The 20,041-nt window shown below is 40.0% G+C and overlaps 1 protein-coding gene across 1 annotated transcript; it reads left to right on the forward strand.

The window, feature by feature from the left end:
- The first annotated feature begins 5,241 nt into the window (after positions 1-5,241).
- Positions 5,242-6,691, forward strand: LOC147903003 (uncharacterized). The gene is made up of 4 exons (XM_087374176.1): positions 5,242-5,725; positions 5,883-6,077; positions 6,211-6,324; positions 6,456-6,691. The coding sequence occupies exons 1-4, from the start codon at positions 5,540-5,542 to the stop codon at positions 6,510-6,512; spliced, it is 552 nt and encodes a 183-aa protein (XP_087230302.1). The 5' UTR covers positions 5,242-5,539; the 3' UTR covers positions 6,513-6,691.
- The last annotated feature ends 13,350 nt before the right edge of the window (positions 6,692-20,041 follow it).

Below are 20,041 nucleotides of genomic sequence, written 5' to 3' on the forward strand. Positions count from 1 at the left end.
AAGTATAACTACTACAAGAGGAGGATTTTATACAATCTATATTGTAGTATATAGACTTACCAAGATGGACCATTTTAGAAGGAGAGATTGATGTAGCCAAAGTTTTGTGAAATAAATAATTGGACTTCCACTGAATGTATTGTTGCCATTAGAGATTCTAGATTCATATCCAAATTTTGGCAAAAATTGATCTTTGAAGAAATAGGGACAAATCTACAAATGAATACTGCTACATTAGAGAGATAGTGAGATTGAATAGAGTATTAGAGGATATGCTAAGGATGTATGAGGATGAGAGACAAAAGAGTTGTGTTGAATGATTTGGGGGACCATTTAAGATTGTTAAAATGTATGGAAACTTGTCTTACAAGCAAGAACTTCATTAGGACATTAAATTTCACACCATATTCCATGTTGGCTTGTTGAAAAAGTAGGTGGCTAACCCTGATTGCATTCTATAGGAAGCTGGAGGCCTAAGAGTAGTTCCATAGGCCATTGTGGATACATAGACAAAGGAGCTTAGCAATAGGACTGTACAAGAGCTATTCCTAAAATGAGATTTTACTCAATTGAGAATGCATGGAAAGATTGGGGTGTTCCATGTGCATAATTTTCAGATTTTGTCTCTAGGGATAGAGCATTTTGAAGGGGGGTCTATGTGAGGCCTTAGCTCACTACATTGTATTTCGTTTTTATGTTTTGATATTATCACATGTATGGCCTGCTGTCATTGGAATGTTTACATTATTCCCTTTTGAAAGGTAAATATGTATGGGAAGACACTTCATTTGGAAAAAGTCTATGTGAGAGAGTTGTAGAATTTTTAGTAGGCTATATATTTCATACATTGCACTTTACATGGTTTAATTGTTTCAATGTGGTGAAGTAATGGTCAAAAGATCATGGAAAAGCACTTTGGATTGGTTTTTCCTTCTTGGATTCAATGTCTTTCTCTAAAATGCAATTTTGAGGCCTACGCTAAATGAATAGAAAAGTTATAGAGAATTTTGAGATGATTCGAAGTTGTCATATTGCTTATTTCCATAGTTCACATCATTTGAAGATAAGGGTGGGCCAAAATGATTGATTTTTTACTGTTGGACAAAAAGAACGAAACTTGCTAAATCAAGGCTATGGATCTATTTCTAGAAAGCAAGACTATACAAGGAAATGTAGATTCCCCATGGATTCACACTTGATAAAAGATAGAATTTTGGAGAAGAGCAGTTCCTTCCATAGATATTTTTGAAGAAGAGCACATGAATTTAGAAGAAGATTTAAAGTTGAAAGAGATTTAGAGTCAAGAACCAAATTCAAGAAGAAGACAGTGAATTTTGAGGCAAACCAAAACTTGAATGAGATTCAGATTTAGATCAAGATTGAGGTTGTAGCTGTAGATTTTGACATTGATATTGTGATTGGGATTTGTCTGCTACCTCTGACTTACATTGAGATTGAGATTATGATTGATTCATATTGTGACTACACATAGAGCACAGTGGTATCGAGCGATAAGTCTATCTTCCTACTCACGTTGTAAGGACTCTTTTTGGAATAAAGAAACTTCCTTATTTTTGAATTGCTATTTTATTTGAAATATTGATTTTTGCGGCTTGGCACCTCACTTTCAAAAAAAAGGAAATGCATAAATTTCCCTTGCATGATTCAAAATTGAGCTCATATAGAAAGTTAAGCACAAACACATAGTTAAGAGACATCTAGGGGTACAAAATATGAGAAAATATAATATTTAACAAAACGAAGAAGCCAATTAAATAAGCATGTAGCAAACAAAATATATATAACTAGGGTAAGCTTTAAAACTAAATATATATAGATAGAGAGAGATACACAATAAACCTAAAAGAAAAGGAGGAGGACTCTAAGGAAAGTATAAATCTAAGGGGTGATATACAAATCTATATATGTGCACACATGAAAAATTAAATGATAAAATAAAGTACAAATAAGAAAAATGAGCATGCAATTGACTATGCAAATTCTCATGATATTCACTGGGCAAAAAACGAAGGCACGACAACATCAAGAAGGGAAACAAACCAATGACATGAGAAGTAGCAACACTAAAGAACCACCGATGTAAGAAGTCCTACAACAGAGAGAAAACACGAGTGGGAAGTGAAGTAGTAACGTGACCAATTGAACAAGAAGGAGGGAAGCAGCCACCTAAGGTTACGGAGCTTCTGAGAAGAGCGTATCTATGAACAAGCTCCAATCACTCACAGGGAAGTGGTCGACTAATAAGAAGTTCATGACTTCATTACAAATGTGCAATGTAGAAAGCAATGCAAGTAGTCACACTGATAGGAAAGATCATCCAGCAAGAAGTAGTAATGGAGTGGGAAGTCCACAGGGGTCCGTGTGTGTCGAGAAGTCCATATAGGTGCCAAGAAGTTCTAAGCGACTATGATCACATCATCCACTCATAAATATGAAAGTGAGTGATCACAAAGTCTGCAATGGTTCCCATGCAATGACCTAAGTGACAATAATGGGGAAACCGAAGCTCACAGATGAGCTTATAAAAAGGACAAGGTAGCTACACCACGATGTTTGGCGATAGAATGCTCAGTAGATCTTTAACTGGTATGGCTTATAGAGAGCACATATGCTTGAACAGAGGCGATAAGCCATGAGGTAGAGGCAGAAGGGCTTGGTCGTCTTGAGCTGGTGGTAATCAACATGGGAAGAGGCAAACAAAGGCAAAGGAAGGGGCTTTCATGTAGTTGGCGACCCGGTAATCACACAAGGTGGTAAGGTTTGAACAGTGAAGGGAGGATAGGAAAATGAAGACAAAGTACAGCAACGCGCAGGTGGTCCTTGTGATATATCCAACATTATAACGATAGCTATAGGATTACGAAGCCAACAAGGAAGCAGTACAATTGTTCAATCAAGCATCTTCCCACAATGGCATAATCGTGTGAAAGGCAACGTAAATGTATCAGTAGAGGGAGAGAACCCATGACAGGCAACAAAAGTCAATCGTATCAGTAGAGGGAGCGAACCCATGAAGGGAGGCACCGAAACATTACATGAGGAGTGTGGTCATCCAAAAGAAGACCAACAAGTTAAGGTTCCACGAGAGAACTGCGGCTACAGGACTTGAAAAAGGGAAGTGGTGTTCATTGGAGTAGGATGAGTAGGGACTCGCAAGAGTTAACCAGAGCAAGCAAGAACTATCTAAGTGCCTTGCAATAAAAGAACCAAAAAGAGCGATCATAGAGGAGCCAATAGACAAAAAGAGCAATCATGAAGGGTATCAAGCATAAGTTGTGTATTTCGAAGCATTACCACGAACCCGAGAGAGTGCCACTGGCAAGAGAGAAAACAACAACTAACAAAGTGCCACTGGCTGCCCCATCACGTAGGATGGTAACAAAGAGCGGGCTATCCCTTTTGCTCTTACAAAGAGCTTTAGTAGCCGCGATGTGAGACACAGTGGAGACCGCATATGTACCAAAGAAGAGCAAGTCCAAAAAGTGACGCGACACCAAACCGGTAATGGAACAAGGCGTACATTCAGAGAACAAGAACTACCAAGGTAGCGACCAAAATCACCTTGCAAAGTGTCATGGAGGAGAGAAAAGGCATGAAGGGGGGAACGTTGTGAGAAGTCGAAGGAGCTGCGACCATTTACAAGTTGTAGCCATTGCCAAGAGAGGTGACACAGCAACAAGTTGGAAGAGAGGTCATTAGCCACAAAGAGCGGTTGGAAGCTTTGTAGAGGCAAGGGAAACAATCGGGGAGCGAGATAAGATGAGTGATAAATAAAGGGATGAGGGATGGAGGTGAGTAGAACCGAAAAAAATATGCGCTAAGTAGTTCCACTAGGCCAAATAAGATGACAAAAAAAGGGGAGTGGTAGGAAAGCAATAATTAAAGAGAGCATAATGCTCTATCAAGAAGGTCGTGTAAGAAGGGAGTGGGTAGTGGTGGTTAGAGGTTGGGCAGTGGGTAGGGAGACAATAAGGGACTAGTACAAAAATAGGTAATGAATACATGAATAGAGGGTCAGCATGAAATTATGGGTGGTTAATTCATTATTAATGAACCATAAACAAAAGAATTAAAAAGAGGGAGCATTAAATCACTTATTAACATTTAATTATGGAACTATTCACATAGCATAATATAGAATGAGTTTAAAAATATGTAGGCAAAATAAATAAATAAAATGTAGAAAATGTAAGCCTATGTGTGTATGTTAGGGGGGGTTGTTTACAATAGCGTTCGAAGAGAGGATTGTCTCTGTGTGTGTGTGTGTGTGTGAGAGAGAGAGAGAGGACACTTGATTCAAATGATAAGCTAGGATTTGATGTTTGATGTCTTAAAATAAAAAAACTTAGGATACAAAAATGGTTTATCTGCTAGCACATAATTCTTCAAATAGCTAGCACATAATTACCCTTGGGTTTCTGGGAAGCTTGGAGGGAAGGTGTGTTGACCAGTAGGCACCTTCTCAACCATCAAGGCAATAATTGAGCTCCTTTGCAAAGTTATAGAAAATATACATGCATAAGGAGTCCTTAAACCCCCTTGCATGTGATATAGGGGGTGTCACATAGTGTGCTCCTTACCATTTACTCTTGCCTTTGCCATTTTTATGCCATATTTTTATGCAACTAGCAACAATGAACCAAATTTTGGTTCTTTGCTTGTTGGTAAATATGTTTGTGCTTTTGGTCCTCAACTGCTGAAGTATATCTTTTTTCCTTCATTTTAATTACTTACACTTGCTTTGTCCCTAAACCTCGCTCTTTTCCCCTTGCCCACCCACTCTCTCATTTATGATCTATACATGGGTGCATGTGCAGATGCGCGTGTGAGTGTGCATGCATGCACTCGATTGTATATAAATTTGAATATGAATATGAATATAAATATAATTATGTATAGATGTATAAAATTGTATAATGTATGTTTATCTCTCTCTCTCTCTTTCTATTTATGGGCCCATGGCTCTCTATGAAGGTCCGTAAGGATGTAAAGAGACCATGTAAGGCCTACATGAGCCTACATGGGGCCTTGGTAAAGATATTTATGAAAGTGTTGGCCGGCGCCAAGATATTATGAGATGGGACGGCCGGGATATTTGGCACAGGGTAAATTGGTACGAAAGGCTTTTCGGTTGGCGAGATTTTTGGGATTGCAAAATTTGGTCATTTATAGTTCCCAGACAGCTAGCCTTGGACAAATTGTTTTCTTCGGCCTTCTCTCCCCTTCACACTATCTCTTTGTGCCGTTCCAAGTCTGTAATCATCGTCAATACCTGTCGCCCACCGATTTTTTCGATAGATTCCTGGCGACATTGCCATCCTTCACCCTGTTTCTGTATCACAGATTTAGCGCCTGGTGCTCTACAATTATATATATTTGCTTCTCTTGCCCTTTTGAGATTGTATTCCTTACTATCTTGCCTCCACGTTCCATCGTGTTCCGTTGCCCAACTGCATTTTCGTCACAATCAAATCTCTTGAGTCATATTTCTTGCCCTCCTTTAGGAATACTGAGCCTCATGGACGCCTCGTTCCCCAACTCCGTCATCACAACAACGTGCGACGGCAATTCGACATCAGACCAATATACCGGTGGAGCGTTTAATCCCCCTGTGCGCGAGCGACTTCCTATAGAAGACGAATTAGAGGAATCCGCGGCGAGTATAGGTTCAGCAGTCCAGCAAAAATATGAAGCCATGAACCGGGTAATTGTTTCTCACTTTTAGAATGCAAATGCTGGAAGCAGCTCTAAGAGATGCGTGAAGATATCTACTCATTTAGCGAACGAACTCGACTTTATAATTAGGCTAGATGAGCTGCATGATACTGGATGAAATGTTGCTCACAAATTTGGAATCGCAGGTTAAGAGCGTAAGAGCAGAGTCGACGCTGGGACTCGCCTTATGGACAGATGCCGAGCATTGCTCTTACCTGAATTTGATGGAAGCAATGTTTGTGAGGAAGCTCTTTAACCAAGAATTTTGCTCCGTTGACTTGTGTGGTCAATCGCCAGCGTCATTTACCAACTGCGCGACGATGGTCCGCCTGAATCGTGAGGTTAGAATATAAAGCTAGTTCGTGGGTATGTTTCGTTCAAAGTTCGTTGGAATCTACGGTAGTGCGTTGGTGTATATCATGCGTGCATCGACTGCCCAGGTGCTAATGGGATGATTTTTCTTACGGTTTGCAGCAACGGCGTCCGAGACCCAGAAAGGTCATGATCAACCAATGCGAGCGCACAGCGCGTCCAGTTTTGCGTGCTAAGCGCCGAAGCCGACGGAGGAGATGGCTTCTGAAACTGAAGGTGATTGCGTCGACTCTCGTCCTGGCAGGATGATTCGAAGCTAAAGGGATGTAGACGGCGCCGGCACGTTGAATCTTTCTTACAAATATCTTGAATGTTGGTCACGACGTGATGTGTTCTTTTATTTGCAGGAAGAACGGAGGCTTTACCGTGAACGGGGGGGGAGCTTAACTCAGCCACCCAACTGAGCTGGCTGCCAGCCTCATCATAATTGGTTGTATGTGGGGAAAAGAAAAAAGAGTCTCTCATAAAGGACTAGAAGTGTGAATTCTTTAATCCACTTGTCTAGATGCCACCTACTCATGTTTCCCACTAACCTCGATGGTGAGAAAAAGCCTACAACCTCCATTCTAACAACCAACTGAAAGTTCTGTGTAAGATTTCCTAGGAGAAGCTAAGGATCAATTTTGAATTGAATCATTATCCTCTCTCTCTCTCTTTCTTTTGCATTTCACAAGTGAGAAGAGAAAGTCCATGTTTTTAGCTTTGCCACATTCCTGTCAATTTATGAGACCATGCACTTTGACAAATATTTTCCCCCCCCCATTAAACTAGTTGACTTACATTATTTACAAAAAGGAAAAAATATACAAATTTGGTCCCCTAAATTGGGCAAAATGCCTGCAACCTATGCAATATAGGCTAAAGTTAAACCAACCAAGCTCAACTCATTGAGACTGCATCTTGCCACCAAAGAATCCTCCATTTCCCCATACAACTGGCACTTCACATTGGCCAAAATCACACTTTCCCTTAATCCTACTCCCACCCCACCCTTAAATACTATCTCATTTCGAACATCCCAGATTGCCAACATGACTACATTCAGAATGTGTTACCAACAAGCACCCAAAGTAAAATGTAATCCTTGAATGTGTCCAAGGATAACCAGCCTCCAGTTCATCATGCCCAATCCTTGAATGTGTCCAAGGATCACCAGCCTCTAGTTCGTCATGCCCAATCTGACCAATAGACCCCACCATTACACACCATACCCTTCTAGTCACTCGACAAGCCCACAGTAAATGCATCAACTCTTTGACACCTTTCCCACATAGGGGCACAACATATTCAGTTTGAACCACTTTCTCATCCTACGTCTCAACAAAAGCCACTTATGCATCACCTTCCATAAGAAGCATCCCTGCCTTACTAGACTGCCATAGACTCACAAACCTCTGCTTCCACCACTTCTCCGACAGTCTCATGGCCCATTTTCGATACGTGTCGGGACCACTCTCCCTTGAGATTCATGTTCACCACCTTCGCCAAGACTTTCCTCCATCTTGTGCACCCCATCTAGATTGCACACATTTTAGGGGGACCAATTTTGCTCCAATTTTGTATAGTTTTCCACTATTCGTAGGTCAACTATCACAAATACTATTCAACACAGTACCAATCACTTGGCCATCTCTCTCTCAGACAACCCAAGTTGCACTCTAATAGAAACCACTGTTCTCTAACAAACTCTTCTCAGGTTCCACAGGTCCCCCCACTGCCTAACCCCTTTCTTATAAGCGAACCTCGTCGCTTGTAGATCAATCCAACCCATTGCCTTATCATTATACTATACTGCCAATAGATTTTTTCGCATCAAGCAAAATTTTATAAGGCTTGTGGAAGTTTATATGCTCTTATAAAAATGTAAGCTCAACACTTTCGCCAAGTTTTTAAACTAAAATTTAAAAAAGTGCTAAGTTTAGCCTTTAAGATTGAAATATTATCAATAAATTCCATGAAAAATTGCCATAGTTTTCTACAATAAATAAATACATATGAAAAATTTCCCAGTGTATCATAGTATACCTTTTGAAAGTTAGGCTAGTTCTATACACTTAAGCACTAAAAAAAGACTTACACAACTAAGTACAGTCTGGTATTAACTTTTATTATCTATTAGATTGGTAATAATTTGGGTTTCTATTTATTTGAAGATTAAGCTATAATTCAATATTGCTTTTGCAAATGTGAATAGGTCCTCCGAGGGATTTCCATTTTTCAAGCCTAAACCCTCGAGCTCCAAGCCTAAACCCTCGAGCTCCAAGCCTAAAGCCTCGAGCTCTGAGCTTGATGTGGACATAAATAAGAATTTGACCCATGAACTTGGATCATGCAAGCATACACTCAAACCACCCTTTCTCAAAGAAAGGATGAAATATACTTGGCTCAACACCCAATACAAAACATGGAGCACAAAGCTATACAATGGCAACCATGAAACTAGGAATACTTAGTCCTTGGAATTTGATATATTTCACCTTGTCATCCCTGCAAAAGATATTCTATAGTTAGAATCACACCATGGGACGTAGTATCATCATGGTTTTATGCTTTTAAGCATACTTTAAAGTTCATACACAAATGTTCAATGCAAAAATATTGTAAGCTGTTGAGATATGGTGCCATGTGCACATGAATTAGAGGCTAAGGTATGGTATAGGAAAGAATTAAAGTAGCCACCCTAGGATGTGGACTACATGATGTGGAGATGTGGATCAAGGATATCCACAAGGAGAGATATGGATGAGAGGATCCCACATGTGTTGACTATTCTAAGGGCACTCTCTATGTAAGAGGCCTATCATGTATTATTGAACACACATTTACAATAGATTGAGTGTTTCATACTTTCTGTCTCTCATCACCTATCTACAGACCCATGACTTCAACGACTCCATGTACAATGCGTCTCAACCTTCAACAACGACGACTCAGCCAATAGCCAGCCTCATTGCCCCTCCGCCAGCCATGACCTCTTTGGAGAAAGTAGACAGGCCGACAGGCAACTAAAAATGCTGAGTCCCAAGCAGATTTGGAGCCTTGAGAGTTGCTTCATCTTTTACCTCCGGAGATATATGTGATCTTCTGTCTACTCCACCACCACTAAACGACACTCGTTGGACTAGGTAAGGCTAATTTATGTGCAGCGCTTGGGAGGCTTTTCACTCGGTCTAGCAATAGTAGTGGATTTCTCCTACATGCAGTCAACAGATGCGCCTCCAACTGCAAATAGATGACTATTTAGTGCTTCTCCTCCAAGCATCTCCACAAAAGACTCCACAGGCAACTAAGGCACTCTGTTAATGAAGGCAACATAGCCACCTTTCCTATAAGCCTTTGACAACTCAATGGAGAAATTGAGGTGGTGGAGAACTCCCTTACAGAGGTGACTGCATGCCAATGGGATGCGAGGGAATGGGAGATCAGCCTGAGGTTATGCGAAAGGAGAGGCATCATCTCTTCCAGCGCAATGGCATGCCAGGGTGGACTATTTGACGAGCTCCTCAGAGCATTCTAGGCGCACGAAGTATACGTCACCATCTGATTTTTATTTTTCCCAAGGTCTCAAACCTTAGAAGAAGAAGAATTTAAAAAAAAGCCACGTGGTAGATAAGGCTTTACCTTGGTTAAATTCAATTAAGTTTGGTTAGCCAAGGTGTGGTCACTGGTGTAAAGGGCTGGTTAGCATTGGTTAGTGGTTAAAACTTTGACACGTGTTAAGATTGGGCTTGAACCATGGTCAGCTTTAGTAAAACCATCAGTTTGGAGGGCTAGTTAAGAATGTGCCACATCCATAGCTTGCCACATCAGCATGCACAGTCAACAGTGCCACCTAAGCACAGAGGCCCTTGCTAAGCACAGTGTGTGTGCAACATATGAACCCTTGTGCCACATCATGAAAGGCCTCTTCTTCACAAAAACTTCAACAAGGCGTAACTTGCAATCCAAGAGAAATTTGCACACACTACAAAAAGAAAAAGTGATCGCCTTTTCAAGCTCTACGCACTTGTCAGATCATAATCATTGTATGCAATTAGACACTGCAAATATTGAAAGAAATCAATTGGCAAGACATTTGCAACAAATGACAAATCAAAGCATGAATGCACACATCGCTATCATAAGCATGCCAAAAGCTCAAGTGCATAAGATGACCATAGTACAAAACATGGCATCCACACATAAAGCATTAAAGTCATAGGAGGAACAAAGCATCATGCATCAAGCCACATCAAGCAAAGAAGAGAACGCCATCGACATGTATTAAAAAGCAAAAACCTTGCCACACGTTTGTAAATCAAGCTTGACCACTTGCAAGTAGCCATGTAAGCACTCAGGGGAGGTATTGACATGTAAAAGCCACACTTGACCACTTTATGTAGCAAGGTATGCACTAAGGGGAGGTGATGGAATGTAAACTCACATCTGACCACCTTGCAGTAGCCAATGGATCATGGCGCCAAGGGGAGTGTTGAGAGATGGTGCCATGTGCACATGAATTAGAGGCTAAGGTATGGTATAGGAAAGAATTAAAGTAGCCACCCTAGGATGTGGACTACATGAAGTGGAGATGTGGATAAGGATATCCACAAGGAGAGATGTCGATGCGAGGATCCCACATGTGTTGACTATTCTAAGGGCACTCTCTATATAAGAGGCCTATCATGGATTGTTGAACACACATTTACCGTGTTTCATACTTTTTGTCTCTCTCCTCATATTTTTCTGTACTTGGTTTGATGTTCCATGATCTTATGCTCATTGAGTGGTAGATAAGGCTAGTACGGTCCGCACTTTCATATAAGCAATACTTACCTTGAGAGTTCAAGGCCAGCTAGAGCCTCTCACATCATAATTGTTTGAGAACTCCCACAAACTTGACTAAGTAGTTGCAAACTCTATATCGCAATAGTGAGACTAGCATTATTCTCAAGATTCAAGATCCAGATGTCGTAGTTAACACAACCTCATATGTACATGCTTGGGCCACTTACTTGCTTGGCTAGTTTTCATAGTTTTTCTTGACCTTATCATAGGTCTTTCTCAATAATTCCCTCTAGAAGAGAATTGTTGACTAGTAGTACCATCAACACAAACTTATGGCTCCCAAGATTATGAACATGCAGTATAGCACCAACACAAACATTGTTGAACACAAGTATGAGGCATCTATCTCCTACTAATTTCGGACCTTGATGCTTGTTCTCTGCCTAGTCATATGTTTTCTCTGCTTTGCAAAAGTGCCAGGAGCTGCTTATTTCAAATCTTTATACCTATCTTACTACGTCCATCTAGATTTACTATCCATTGAATAGGATTTACTATCTCTTGAACATCACAATTCCATGGGTCATGTAATTTTGTCTACTAGTTTCAAGAAATAAAGTTGAGAGTCTCTTTTGTTTTTTGGCCTACCCTGTGGGCTAGGTCTTAGTAATTGTGAAAGCCTAAAATTTTTCCTTTTATAGATTAAAGTGTGTTGGAATTTTTTCCTAATGCAATTGGTGCACTTTGAGATCCTCCATCTTGCTATTTGTATCCCTTGAAATACTCCATATTTTTTGCCCCCCCCTCTCTCTCTCTCTCTCTCTCTCTCTCTCTCTCTCTCTCTCTCTCTCTCTCTCTCTCTCTCTCTCTAGTTTCAATTCGACCCCCTTTCCGCTCACCATCTCAGGCAGGCCTCTTGAATGTATTCAACTTGTTAGAGGGGGGTGGGGGGGGAGGCGGAGGGGGGGAAATTGAATTTGGAAAGAAAAAGAAAAGATCCCCCAACCTGATCAGCCAGTGCACTGTATGGCATAACTTTGACCTAACTATGCTTCATTACGCTCTACTCTATTGCCATGTCTTCTAGCTCACTCCCTCTCTTGTAGTTCCCTCCTGCTTGCATTTGCTTACTACAACGTAGCTACTGCTGCTTAGTACTTGCAGCCACCCCCTCGCTTGTATCCTACTACTTGCGTCTACTTGGAGCCTGTTTGTTGGCATAGTAATACACTTCATGGAGTACTTGTTGGTGCAGGAAGCAAGGTTTGTGAAACTGTGCTAACCTCAAAGATTACAAAAGGTGTGTTTATAATACACATAGTGTTGACTTAAGTGGATTTGACATGTAGGATGGGACATCTCTTGGGGGTGCTTGAAGCAGTAATATTGCATGTGATTGGACCCGCAGAGACTAGCTCAAACCTCGTATTAATTTGTTTCAAGCTCTCAAACAGGCTTGTTGTTATACATTGTAAACTACTAGGTATTTCCATACATCTTCTTTTTCACCATTGTTTGTCTTTCTGCCCTACTAATGCTAGCAATGTTCCTTGCCTAGCGAAGGCTTAAGACCCATAAATAATTGATAAGGTAATGCAGTCTTAATTTTGGGAGCAAGATGAGGTAAACAACAACGAGTAGGATCCTACCTAGTCATAAGTCAAAATGTCTCATTGTTACATATACATAAGAATAGCCACCTCGTATACCCAAGATAGAGGACTAATTTCTCAAGAAGTATTACGAATCTAGCTAAAGAGTCTTTGCTATAAGCGAGTTTTAATGAGTCTATGTTAGAATCTCTGATATTAATAAACCTAAGTGTAGCGAGTCACGACAATTGGGAAGTTAAACCAGATCATAATCGCTTGTAAAAATTTGAGATCTTGTCTATTATAAGCTCTCATATTAATATTGTAATGTGGAATCCTCTTTGTGGGAATCAGATGGATCTCTGTTGTATCTCTCATATTTATATAGTCATGAATCCTCTCTTTTTTCAAGCATCTCATTGATTATATTGCTCGTAGAAGCTCTAATTGGGTGTCTACGATGATTTGCGGTTCAAGGAAAGTCAGCACAATTGAATAGACATCCAAGCACTGCTAATTTTTGTGGGGTTTTTTATATTACTCCTAGATGTGGCATACAGCTCAGTCCAAACCAAGGACTTAGACCAGCAAATTCTTGGACAACTTATAATATGAATTTCTGAACATGAATACTTGTAACATTGTTATTTTTGTATATCATCCAAGTCTCCACTTCATCATTCAAGTTTGTATATTTAAAATGAGATAATAAATGATGCAATAATTAATGTTTAAATATTGTTTGTATAAGTGAATGATGTGATAATAAATGTTGGTACAATTTCATGAGATGATAAAGGATGCGATAATAAATGTTTAAATATTGTTTGTATAAGTGAATGATGCTATAAGTATCCATGTTGAATTTGATTGTTTAATATTGTTTAGCGTTATAAAATAATTCTATCTTGTTATCATTTTTAAGGTGAAGTATGAGCATGGAGGGAGAGAACGTTCATAGAGAATGTTCTCCCACCGGATCCTACGCAACCAGAGGAACCTCCACTTCACAAGGGTCCAAAAGCCGCTTTTGTGCCTCAAGCGGCTAATTTAGCAAACCAGCTAAATCACTGCGAGGCTCAAGCTATCTTGCAGGCACAAAGAGATATGCTGGGAAGGGAGTGGCTGGGTATCTTTACCACTGGTTCAATGGATGATGACACCATGCAAGGTGACCCGCTCTCTCTTCGACAAGTACAAAGTCTTTGTCCATCGGAGTTTGTAAGAAAGACCTTATTTCTTTGATGCTAGAAACAAATATGCACAGCCCAAGTTGTCAGACTTGTCGCACAAAACCCTTGCCCACATCCTTCTCCAACAATTTATAGAGGTAGAAGAGAGCATCCCCAACAACCAACAGATACCCATGTTATTCGTTCAGCAGGTATATGTCCACGATGTCTCGCATCGACGTGTGGATTGGGATGACAAGAATCACTTGTCAGAAATAAGAAAGGGACGTTCAACCTCAAAATCTCTTTTTGATTCTAAACAAAACAAATTCAAAATGTATAAGAGTAAAACTTGAATATATATTACCGAGGCCTTTTTAGGGGCTGATGGCCCCTCTAATACATTCAGCTTTTCTATGCAACTTGAGTTTTAAATAATAAATTGTCTTTGCATTTAACCATACTTGGATATGATGGTTGTCTCTTTTCAAAATGTAGAAGAGTAAAACATGGAAGCCTGGTGGTGCAAGACTTGTTTTGGACATATTCAATAACATCTACAATATATTTTCTAATACCATCCCTCTCTCTCTATCCCCAGGATTGGAATTGCATGCAACCACCTCCATACAATTTGGATCCTAGGGATCGATATCTCATTTCTCTTTATCTATAATATGATGTACTCGTGCTCAATGTGAGGACAAATGAACACAAAAAATGAAGCAAATGAATAAAAAAGACTATTAAGAATATGATTAACCCTATGCTTAAGAACACTAACCACATGTTCAAGTACACAAATAACATGGCCATATACTTCACGAGATCCACCTTCATTAGCAAAAACCCATCTCAACTCTCCATAAACCCTTAGCAAGTCCCAAAAAATGAGAACTAAACATTTCTTTAGAAATAAAATCTATGATAAAGGAACAAATGCAGGGGTTACTTTAATTATTAAAGGCTCATCCCTCCCAGGTTTATTGCCTATTACACAAGTACTTCTTGTAGGATCGATTGAAAAAGAGAGAGTGCAGATTGCAAAAGAGTCGATAGATTAGCCGTCATGTCAAAACTAGGATTATGGGAAAACAATGAGTGCAAGGTACAAGTACCTAGACCTAGGACTAAGTGTCCTAGGTGTCACATAGGATTAAGTGATCTATGTGGCCTAAAAGGCACTAACACTACAAGTGCCTATATTTATGCCTACAAGGCACATACCATGGCCTATAGGGCATCACTAGAACCACTAGGAGATGGCCTACAAACCCCCCTCCATGGGATGGGCTGAAGTATTCTAGAAACATCTTAGAATACCTGGTATTTTCTGGTCATGGTGGCACATGTTCATCCAAAAGGATATAGCCACCTATGAATATACAAGGGATGACAGATCATGTAACAAAGGGAACCAAGTGTAAAGCCTATCGAAAGACTTCAAACTTGGGATGAGGAAGTGCCTTTGTAAATATATCGGCTATGTTGTCCTCTATGGGAAGATAGGACAACTCTATGTCTCTTGCTGACAACCGCTCCCAAACATAATGATAGTGAACTTCAATATGCTTGGTACATGCATGAAACACTGGGTTACATGCAATGGCTAAAGCACTCTGGCTGTCAGTGTAGACAATAGTGGAAGATCTCTGGCGAACACCAAGATCTATAAGTAACTATCAAAGCCAAACACACTCTACTGTAGCGGTGAAAGCTACCCTGTACTCAGCCTCACAGCTAGATGTGGCAACTGTTGGTTGCTTCTTACTGAGCCAAGAGATACATGAATTGCCAAGCAAAAGACAATTGCTAGTATGTGACACTCTAGTGTCGGAACATCCTGCCCAGTCACTATCTGTGTAAGCATGCATGGTAAGTGAACCCTGATAACCATAGAAGAGGGCTAAATCCTGAGTGCCTCTGAGATATCTGAAGACTCTCTTCACTGCCTGCCAATGCCTGCCAATGCTGTGAACTGGGCATGTGCATGAATTTGCTGAGCTGAGATACTATATACTACTATAAGTCAGGTTTGGTGTGACATAAATAGATAAGGCATCCAACAGCCTACTGATAAAGAGTGATATCACACGGTGGGCTCCCATCGTGAGCTGAGAATTTGAAGCCAGGGTCCACTAGAGTAGAGATTGGCTTGCAATCCTCAAACTGAAAATGATCAAGGAGCTGTCCAATATACTTGGACTGAGACATCATGATACCTCCCCCAACATGAGCAAACTGAATGCCCAAATAATAGTGGAGCTGTACCATGACATTTCAAAAACCTGCTGCAAATCAGCCTTGAAAGCTACAATTTGCTGAGTATCTGGGCCCGTGATGAGCATATCATCCACATATAAAATTAGCACTAAAAAATTAGATCCACTCCTGTGGACATAAAGAGTGGGTTCTGTGGGACTATTCTGAAAACCAAGGGATAGTAAGTGTGCATGAATTTTGGCATACCATGCCCTGAGTGCCTGTTTCAAACCATAAAGGGCTTTTCTAAGCCGGCATACCTTATTTTCAGAATTAACAACCTCAAAGCCAGGAGGTTGTGTGACATATACTTCTTCCTACAAATCCCCATGAAGAAAAGCAGTCTTGATGTCAAGTTGGTGCACTTGCCAATGATGATGGGCTGCAATGGCAATGACACATCTAATTGTAGTAATCTTGGATGTGGGAACAAATGTCTCCTCAAAGTCAATGCCTTGTTGTTGGGCATACCCTTTTGCAACAAGATGGGCTTTGTATCGATCTATGCTGCCATCAGATTTCCTTTTTAATTTGTACACCCATCGGGTTCCAATGGCATGCTTTCCGAGAGGGAGATCTACTAATTCCCATGTATCATTTTTAGCAATGGAATGTAACTCAACTCTCATTGCATCCATCCAATCTTTGCTGTTAAAAGCATCTTTATGGCATAGAGGCTCTTGATTACAAGCTGTAGCAAGGAGTGCAAACTCAAGAAAGGCACCATGCTGTCTATTCCCTAATCTTGTCCGGGCAGCAAAAGGCTGATCTTGTTTGCTGTCCCTTAATGTATCAAGAAGCCATAAGGGAACTTGCCTTTGGTATCTATTGACAGCTCTTTCTTCAATGACTGCAACAAGAATAATGGGATCATTTTGTGCCGAAAGAGAAACCTGCAAATCAGCATGAGGTGGTGGCTGATTATTGCTTGGTGGAGGGCCTATAGGAGGCTCATGGTGCTGGTCAAAGTCCTCTTGTGAGGATGGCAGAGGTAACCAAGATTCAAAGGCATCAAACATGTCAACATCTGGCTTAGCTTTGCAATCCACAAGAGGAGAAGCTATTGATGGCACATTTCCTTGTGCAGTAGTTGTCGAAATCCCTCTCCTTCCATGCATCGTTTATTCCAAAATCCAGTTTGACCTTAAAGTTGCTAGCTCTTGACAACACTTCCAATATTGTACCGATTTTGGGTGCTATGTTTTCTTGTGTAGTAGTTGCCTCCCTCTCCTTCCATGCATCATGATTCTTGTCGTGTGTAATTCCAACAAATATAGTCATTATATTTACAATATAGAAGTGGTATCCTCCCTCTAAAGTTATGGAGAGTGGAAATAGTGCCATCCCTATCTGGTTGTGGTTGGAGAATAGCACGTGCCATTCTCCCTATGAGGTAGAGGAGAATGAAACTTGTGCCATAAATAATTGTACTAAGTGTGCTCTCTATCACCTCATGGAGAGAGCCACACTTGTGCACTTCTCCACATCACGAGGGTTCTCAATGAAGCATTTAAAACATAATAAAAATCCATAGCCAAGATTCTAAAACTTGTAGGAAATGGACATGAATTACAAAGGCAAAAAATTCTTCATAAAATAGATATAGTAAATACAAATCGAGAGAATGGCAATAGATCCATTTCAATAATCTCATACGAAGTGGTGGCGAATGCCACTAGTACTATTCTTCTTTTAGGGAATGGCAATACCATCATCCCCCTTATGATGTTATGGATAATTTCTCTTTAACCTCATCAAGAGAATGACACTAGTGTCATTCTCTTTATTCTCTTTATCTCATTTCCAATATACAAATCGCCATGGATCTAAAGAAAGAATTTTAATGCATGCTTTGAAAGAACAAATACTATGATAAATTTTAAATCAAATCACACAAAACTAGGAATGGATCATAAAAGTGACAATGTTAAAATATTGAAATGGTTGTTTTGGTTATAAAACAAGGATTGACATGCTATGAACCCCTTTACAAATCTACAAGTGATGCCTAAGTGATGTAAGAAGAAGAATACTAGCAATTTCATGGGTAGCTAGAGGAGGCAAAGGTCCCATAGGTTCACTACCATCATCATCATCATCATCAAGTAGTGGCTTGAACATTGTTTAAAGTGCCTTCTTCATGCCAGACCAAAACTTGATGATAGGATCATTTGTCACTAGATCAGAACAAAGGGACTCAATCTCTATGGCTTGTACATTTGTCAACATTGAAGATACCACTCTTCCTAGAGAGGGATAGTGCATGCATTGCAACAAATCCTTTGGTGAACAAGTCAACAACATATTGATCCTACTTGCAAAATATCTTGATGCTTTCTTTAATTATGTGACCTTTATAGCCTCTTGTGGGTCCCCTGGTGTCTATTCATCCTCATTATCAAGAAAAATGTTATCTTCCAGTATATTTTGATACTTGGCAACTTTGTCAATGTGATCAAATCTGGCAAACCTACCATCTGAGCTTAAGAATATCAAAATACCAAATGTGTCTATCAAACCCATTAGTGCATATCATTTGTGTGAATGACATAGATGAACCTTTAACTCCAAATTGAACACTCAGCAACGTCATCCTTTAGACTTACAATCTCTATCATATTAAGGAACGATAAAAAAACAAATTGTGATGGAGATAGTGTGGTCAACATCACACCTTTAATCAACTTCCAAAAAGTTTCAATGAATGTCTTTGGCAACCCCTTGTGTAGTATCAAGCACATACAAGCTAATAGGAAGGCCATCCTTAAAGTGACATGTTAAAAATTTATCACCTTCCATTTCCATATTCACCCGAGAGACCATCCATGGAAAACAAGTTTCTGACTTAAGGCTACCATATTTTTTAAGATCTATAATCCATTCAACATACCTGATTATAGGTAGTGGGAAGTTAGGTGTTGCTCTACCAACTTGAATCTTTTCCTTAATCCATGTCTTGTAGCATCCTACAAGATCTAATAAAAAAGTGAACTAATGTCAAAATAGTTTGCAAGTTTTGTCCTAGGTCCCAAACAAGGGATTTGAGTGTCGTGAAAGAACACTTTGAGTAGCTCCTCCTTAAGTACTTTGTCTTGCTTCATGACTAATTCCCTTTGAGACATGTCGATGACTTCCTTATCTTGTTCAGACTTTATGAGTACAATATTACCCGACTCTATCTCCTCTTGGATCTTGTTGACACTATCGGAATCCAACCCCAATAAGTGCCTCATATATGTTATCATCGGTTGACAACCTCCCTCCTACACTGAGGTCAAAATTATGATCCACCTTTCATATATACCAATGGTCCTCATAGGTCACCATATGGGTGTCTTTGGTGGCAAAGTTGGCACCCACAGACACTTTGGCAATTGATACAAAATTTTGAAAAATTCAATGGAACATTATCATCAATACATGTAACAGCTGAGTTCCAAGCCAATGGAAAATTCTAATCAATACATGTAACACCTGAGTTCAAATCCAACCTCTATAGACAAACTAGGGCTAATCAAGAATGGTAGTAGTGCCACTCTTACTCTCCACTCTATAGAGAGTGGCGACATCATAGGGAGTGGCACTAATGCTAGTCTTCCACAAGGGACGATCCTTTGATCCTTCGAGCCGCCTCAAGGAGAGAGTGACACTAGTGCCATTCTCACTCTACACTCTATGAAGAATGGCACTAGGGACACTCTCTCTTTTACAAAAGAATGACACTACCTCCATTCCCAAAGAAGTGGGAAAACAAAATTGAAATAAAAAATGAAAGTATATTTGAAACATTTAACAGCAAATACCACAAATAAAAGGTAGGAAACTTTACGTCCCAATTTTGGAAATCCTTATGCCCACTCACAAGGCTTGGGGATGGATTATTTGATCACCTAAAGGCTATCCATTGGGACCTAATATGCTGCAAGATATCAATGTATGGTTGGCTCTTTATAATAGTTTGAGCCTCCATATTGGCCATTGATGATAACTTGCAACTCACACTTTCCAAAGCATTGACCATGTAATGTGTACCTTTCTCCTTGCATAAAAACTCTTCCTTGATGCAAATTCTTCTGCCTATGTTGCATCTCTTATGAAAACTCTTGCCACAAGTATTGTGTTTGGCCAGCAAGAATCCTA

The sequence above is a fragment of the Dipteris shenzhenensis genome, chromosome 4, assembly GCF_047967505.1.
Source record: "Dipteris shenzhenensis isolate YYH24624 ecotype China chromosome 4, Dip_SZ_1.0, whole genome shotgun sequence".
NCBI classification, from domain to species: domain Eukaryota; kingdom Viridiplantae; phylum Streptophyta; class Polypodiopsida; order Gleicheniales; family Dipteridaceae; genus Dipteris; species Dipteris shenzhenensis.